This window comes from Mangifera indica, chromosome 5, assembly GCF_011075055.1.
Source record: "Mangifera indica cultivar Alphonso chromosome 5, CATAS_Mindica_2.1, whole genome shotgun sequence".
NCBI classification, from domain to species: Eukaryota; Viridiplantae; Streptophyta; class Magnoliopsida; order Sapindales; family Anacardiaceae; genus Mangifera; species Mangifera indica.
In genome coordinates this window covers 2,506,126-2,513,555 of record NC_058141.1, presented here as the reverse complement: position 1 = coordinate 2,513,555, position 7,430 = coordinate 2,506,126, and the positions used below count along the sequence as shown (strand labels likewise).

Genomic DNA, 7,430 nt, shown 5'->3' with positions numbered 1-7,430 from the left:
AGGAGCAAATATCTCATGTATCAGAAAAGATCATTTTAAGGTGATAGGGGAAAAATATAAATAGGTGTCATACCAAGGTTAAAATAAGTTATAATAGTTACAACACCAATCTTGAAAGGCAAATTTGGCATCAAATAATGATGAAGATTGTAACATAGTGATAGAAATGATAACTAATATGAAGAACAAGTTGATGTTAGGTGAAAACATTGGTAGAATTTATAAAAGTCTAAACTTGTCAAATAATAGTATGACAAATTGTGAAGTTATTGATGGTACTTCTAATAAGGGTGACAACAAAATTCTTACTCAATGGGTTATTTGGAGCAAAGGGCATTCTCCATTCAAAAGAAAGCAATTAAAAGTTGATCAAATTGTTTGTAAAGTAAGAAACAAAAAAATGCATATATAGAAATTGATTAAAAGGGTTAAAGTAAAAATTTAGCTTTTTAATTTAACTGAATATTTAGTTATTTTTTCCCATTTGTTTTATAATAAATAACAAATTACTTATATTTCATTAATATTATAGAAAAGCTCTTTTAAGGTATCATCGCCAAGTGTCTGTGTATACTTAAGTGTAAATTCTTTAATTTCATGTATGCATGTAAATGGTGGAAGATAACTTTATGATAGGTGTAACACCGATTGAAAAACTTTTACAGATATAATAAGAAAAGTGGGGATACTTTGTGGCTCATGTTGCAAAATTAGAAAAATATTTTTTTTTGTATATTTTGATTCTCTTACCATTATTAATGACTGGAATATATAAGCTTTTTGATTTTATAATTGATGATGTGATGAATTTTAAGATATGATTGACTTTGGGAGTCACGTTATATGAATTTGATTTGTAATTTTATTTTTAGTATTTATGAGTTTTTAGTTTAGTTTTGTTAATCTAGCAATTACGTCTTTTATATTTTATTATTGCATTGTTTCTTGAAAGATGAAATAAGACTACACATATTATCCATTCTCACAAAAAGTTGTTAAAATTTATAAAAATCCTATCATGTGTTAGAGTTAGAAATAAGAACAACCTACGATCACCTTTCTTTTACAGGAAGGATAGCCAAAACTAGTTACAAACTACCTAGGCTTTTGTATTTAGAGGGAATAAAATTGATATTATACAAAATTTTAATGTTGTATAAGAATGTGCATAAAGCTAGTTTTGGAGGCAGCATCTTGATATAGACTTGGAGATTTGGTTCAACAAGGTAACTAAGGTTGTCGTTCAATTTCTAGAATCCATACCAATATTCCTAACCAAGTTCAAGCACTCAAGAGTAATGTAAGTAAATATGATGAGTTGTATTCAATTAATGTAATCAAAACAACAATGAATAAAAGATGCTTATATTGAGCAATTTTTCTAGAAATGTAATTGCAATAGTTCGATAGTCAACTCTTACTCTATTTACATCAATCTCTTATAAACTCATAAGAAAACTAAGCAAAACAAACTGAAAATTTTAGGCATTTTTGAAAAATTTGGAAATCTATTGACTAAAGCTATTTGCTACAGACTGAGATTTGTAGAAATTAGGTCACTGTTGTGGCACAATTTTAGAAAATAACTGGGCAGCTTGAACTTTAGCTGGAATGGCCATCGGCATATTTAATTTTGCACCTATAGGGACCTAGATTTATGGAGCAAGTCTAGGCAGAAAAAGCATCCAAAAACCGACTTTTTTGTATTAACAAGGCTCCTAGATTGATTTTGATCTTCTCAATAGTGGGGCTGCATGGAAGGGAGACTTAAAAGGTTAAAAACATGAGACACAGCTTCTGAAGCCAACATCTTTGGAATAGACAACCAGGACAATTGCCTGCAAAGGGGGTAGTTGGAGCGTTAGAGGCAAACAAATGAGTCATGGTGATGAAAAAATTATACTTTTGGAATGTAGAAATATTCGCAGCAAGTTGGGGAAGCAAGCTGCACAACATACCAAAGAAAGCTTATAGACAGGGCAAGAGCTACAAGAAGAACTTTAAGTAGCATGCCGAGACACAGAGGAACATTGAGGTAAGCTTGAAAAACTGGGAAATCAGCATAGGTATAGTTGGAGATAAATTGTTTGAAGCTAGATTCTAGATAATCAATGGCCTAGGAGCTAAAATTGTCAAAGAATTAAAGCTGGAGACTGACAAAGGTCTACTAGCCACTATAGTCGCTGTAAAGAGGAAGACCCGGAAAAAATTGCATGCTTAAAGTTAAGGAGCAGACCTGTGAAAAAAGGCAACACAATAACAAAATAGTGAAGGAATGAGCAGACAATTACGGTGAATAAGGAAATAGTGAGACATTTGCTCCATCCAACTGTTGTAACAACAATAGAAGCAACTAGGAGTAGGAGCCAAAATCTAGGAGGAATCTAGGCAAAATGGTTGGGCAAAGTCTCTAGCTGGAGTAGATTGCAATAACCTTTTCCATTGTCTAGAAATGATAAGATTCTGCAGCCATGAAGTTGGCTCCTTTTGTTAAACTCCAATAGACACATGTTGAGGAGCCACACCTTTGGAAATGGATACAAACAACTAGCAAATCAGGGAAATAGTCCACAGACAAACAAGGTTAGAACTTCAACAAAAACACTAGCGATTGACTATAGGCCTGATTTTGAAGAAATTGCAGGGGCCAAGGGGCAATCAATAATGCAAAAGCACAATAGATAGCTAGACTAGCAAACATGGGAGGTTTCTGGTTGTAAGGTCTCAAACTTACAACCAACTAAAAATTCACTGTGCAATTAGTGTAATAGTAACATACACAAAGTTTGAAAATAAAGCAATAATTAACATCGAATTTATTTTAATTACAAGCAAAAAGTTGATAAAGGATATGCACACAAAACTTTAAAAAAAAAAAAAAACCAAAAATACTGTACCTTCATGTCACTACCAAAGTATCAATCTTCCAAATCAACATCCAATGCCAATTCATCTTTGGCTAAAATAATTTTAAATATTTTCTCTGTGTTTGGGGCATTCGACAAGTTAACCATAATGCAATAATATCAATGATAGTCAACAATCAACCACCTAGAAGTATATACAACAATAAAATAGTATAATTTGATGACAAGAAATAACCCACAACCCCTAAATTAGATACATGCACTGCCTGGAAAGGTTTGGTTTTGGTTTTTAAAGAACCCAAATCCAATTAACTTAAAAAACCTAACTTGGATAAAAATCAATGCCATGCCACTAGATTTGTTGATTTAACACCCAACAAAGTGCTGCCTTCTTCAACTTTTTCTTTTCAATTATGTGTTAAACAAAGATAAATATATTCTGCAGGTAATTTATCAAGAGTAGGAAATTTTGAAGGTAATTAAAAATTAATTCAATCCAATATCTTACATCAAATGACCACTTTCTTGATTTTTGTAATTTACAATTTAGATTCTTGTATCTATCAAGAGAACGAGAGTGAAGATTCAACTATCTAATGTTGCTTAGTTGCTTTAAAGAGGGCACCAATGAAGTCCCACTTTGTAATGAATTAAACATTCAAGAAGACAGCTGACAGTGGTGAAGTCCCACTCGGAGAAGACAATCGGCGGTGGTTTTGATAAATGATGACTGATGGTAGTTTCGACAAACAACAGTCAATGGGTGGCAAATGATAGTTCAAAGTTTGTGGCTTCAAAATCTTAAAGGGAGTTGATTTAAAAAGAGCAACTCAATAATTTTTATCAGAAATTTTTAACCCACTAATGCAGCAACAAGCCAACGTGGCAGATGAGATAGTATCTGCCATGTTGGCTGCTAGATCAATGGATAGCATTTTCGAGTACCTATAACACTTTTGCTAATTTTAAGTGAGAAAATGTTATTTATATCATCTATGGGTGGAAAAAATGATTTTAAATCAAAGTGTAGTTGATATATATGTATGTATGTATGTATGTATGTATGTATGTATGTATGAATTTATATGTATATTCAACTTATATAAATTTACAGGTTGGATGTAAAGATAATCATAATGTATAAAAAATACAAATTTTCACGTTTTATTTACCAAAATAACAACTCTTTGTTTCACAATTTTTTAATATATATCTATTACCAGTTGTAAATTATCACATGTATATGTAAAAAAAATTTTCACATCTTAGCAAATTGTTTTACTAATAAACTAAATTTTATTTCCCTAATTATTATATATATTTAAAATCAAATTTATTATAATAAATGTTTTCTTATATTTAATAAATGATAATTGCATTATAGTTTTTTAGAATATAAAATAAACATGTAAATAAATTTAAAATATATATATAATACACATGTAATGAAAATAACAAAATAAATATATAAAAATCAAATGGTCCACCTAATTGCTTGAAATATTCTGTCAAATATGATTTTATAATATATATTTAAAAAATAACGATATACAATTTAGTTTAATTTGGAACCATAAGTTATTTTTTTAAAATTTATTAACCTAAACAAAGTCGTTTTAATAAATTAAATCAAGCTATTCAATTTAAAAAATTTGAACTAAATTATCCAACTAAAATTTTTTAAGGGTGTGCGGGTCTGAAAATAATTTGAAATGATGCAGCTGCGGAAGCAATAAAGAATCTTGGTAACTTATTTCTATGGATATGTGAATTTTAGGTTAACATGAATTGGGAATATAACTCAGATCCGAGACGAGTTTTAATAGCGGTTTCTGTTGCATGGCTCCATATATGATATGGGAGTTATTAAAGATGTTTCCAACGCCAAATTATTTTTTTCTGATCGGGAATCTCATTCAAATCTGATTGTCTTTTTTGAGTTGAATTAAGCAGGTCAATAAATAAACTCCGGTCTAATAACTGACTGAAAAACCACGGCATGGGTGAACAAGTGTCCCACACCAAATTAATTGAAACCACAGCATATCTGGGATGGGGATAAATCAGTTTCAGGTAGAAATTAGAATCGAAAGTCGGATACCATCGGTTTGACTATTTTACTCAACGCAAGTTTTTCTTAAGTATCCAAAGGAAAAATTATCAGTCCCTTTTCATCACTTTTCCACTAAAACATGAATCCTTTCCCATAGAAACTCACCACTCTATTTCTCTGTCTCTGTCACAAGACAAAACACAGACATGAACAAAAACACTTCACGTCCTCTCTGCCTTTTTCCTCTTCTCTTTTTATTTGACATCCGTTTAGTCTCAGCCCTTAATCTCAACGCAGTGCCATCCGTCGATTTCATCCCGAGCCCCAGCCGCAGCCCCAGCTCTCAACCGCCAACCAATGACTCAGATTTTATCCGCTCCAGCTGCAAATGCACTGACTACCCCGACCTCTGCTACGCCTCCTTGGAACCCTACTCCAGATCCCTCCTTGTTACTTTGTCAGTATAGCATTCAACCAAACCAGTGCAATGGTAGTAAATATTCTTGCATACAGAGCCCTAGCGATGATATCCTCCTTCAGCGGCCCGTCTGCCACATCATCAAAGCTGTCAGCACAAGCAGAATGATCGAAAGGCCCACCGGTAATCCACGTCTGCACATTAAACAACAGGGACCGGGGCCTTTCCTCGGAGCTCCCCGCCGCGCCCAGGTCGCGCATCTGTTTTAGAGACTTCTGGATCTTGTCTACAGCGCCACCAACGCCATCAACTAAATCGAGACAGAGGTGGAGAGACTGTGACATTCTGGGGTCGTACTTGTAGTCAGCATCGCGGCTGAGGTTGGCCAAGTAGGACGCCATCGTTTTCACCTTCTCCAAGCTGAAGCCGATGGCGGCTATCGACAGCTTTGCTAGGTCCAATTGACGGATCTGGAGTAGGGTTCCAAGGAGACGTAGCAGAGGTCGGAGTAGGTAGCGCAGTTGCAGCTGGAGCGGATGGAATCTGAGCCATTGGTTAGCGGTTGAGAGCCAGGCGCTAGGGATGAAATCGACGGATAGCATTGCGTTGAGATGAAGGGCTGATATTAAACGGAGATTAAATAAGAAAAGAAGAGGGAGAATGGAAAGAGGACGTGAAATGTTTCTGTTCATGGCTGCGTTTTGTTTAGTGGACTGTGAGAGAGAAAGAGAGTGGTGGGTTTCCATGGGAAAGGATTCACATTAAGCAGTGGAAAAATGATGGAATGGAATAGCAACATTGTTCATGGATACCAAAAATAGAGCAACAGTTATGTGTCATTTTCATTTCACTTTCACCTTCCTTTATTTATTCACCTTCCCTTATTTATTCACCTTCCCTTTCTCTTCCGCTCGGCCTCTCTTACTCTCCCATTCTCAGTCACCTTGTTTTGTCGGGAGAAAAGGAAGTTAGCTCCAGAGGCTCTAAAACGGCAGAGTTTCATGTTTTATCTCAGAAGTAACTAATTTACTCAATACTAATTTTGCTTTTTTTCTTTAATTTTTTACGTCTCGTTTAAATTTGTACATTATGTAAATCCCTTTCAAGAATTTGATCAAACTCAAATATTAGAATTGCTCTAATCTATATTAACAAAATTGTATACCTAGTTTTGGTTTTGATTATTATTAATCATATAATGATATATTACTACGATACTCAATTAAATGTAGTATCGCTCTTTCTTTTACATGAATGAAAAATAATTCAATTTGATTCAATAAATTTTTGCTTAAATTATAAAATATTGAATTCGAACTAATGTTAATAGCAATATTTGATTAACCAATTCATTGAAAATGCAAAGCTCCTGAAAACCACTTAGATTGTAATCAGAATTGAAAAATCAGATGTTATAAACAAATACCGTAAAAAATAAAATCCATTTATGCTTAAAATCAGGTTGGATCATGGATGAACCGCCGGTTCGCACCTGAACCGTGGTCCAACCCGGTTTAGGCTGTTCCTAATTCAAGGTTTCATATCTTTTATTTTTTTTCAATCTTCCTTCTTGTTGTGCACGCAGAAGCAGTTGCTCAAGATCAAGCATTAAAGTTTCTCCCATCTCTCCAATATTGCATGATTACATCCAATAAAGAACCTGAGCCGAAATCGGAAGATATTTGTAGTATGGGTCTTCGTTTCATACCCAATTTCGTTTGAATTCAGAGGAGAATTCTTCTTAAATAGGTTAATACTCCTCTCCAAAGTTATCGATCACTCATACTTAATGCTTTTTTTATTGGTTTTTTGAGAAAATACTTGTCCTTTAATGTCTTCTGTAACATTTCCTTGCTATTGTATCTGCAATTGTTTTGCTGCTTCAGCAAATATGTAGATGGAAGAATTATCGACTATCTATTAATATTTCTTATTTCTTGTTCTAGTGTTTACTAGAATGAATAAAAAGTTAAAAGTAATGCATATATTTTCTTAATTGTGAAAAGTATGCATAATATAAAATTTAGCGTGTAAAGCATATGTAATTAGACATATTTTTTTTTAAGTTATTATATAAAACTAGAATTCCGTT

At 33.3% G+C, this 7,430-nt stretch overlaps 1 protein-coding gene across 1 annotated transcript; it reads right to left on the bottom strand.

Moving 5' to 3' along the window:
- Window positions 1-5,370: 5,370 nt before the first annotated feature.
- On the bottom strand, window positions 5,371-5,940 carry LOC123217756 (pectinesterase inhibitor 9-like). Its single transcript, XM_044638882.1, has one exon. The coding sequence runs from the start codon at window positions 5,938-5,940 to the stop codon at window positions 5,371-5,373; it is 570 nt and encodes a 189-aa protein (XP_044494817.1).
- Window positions 5,941-7,430: the final 1,490 nt, after the last annotated feature.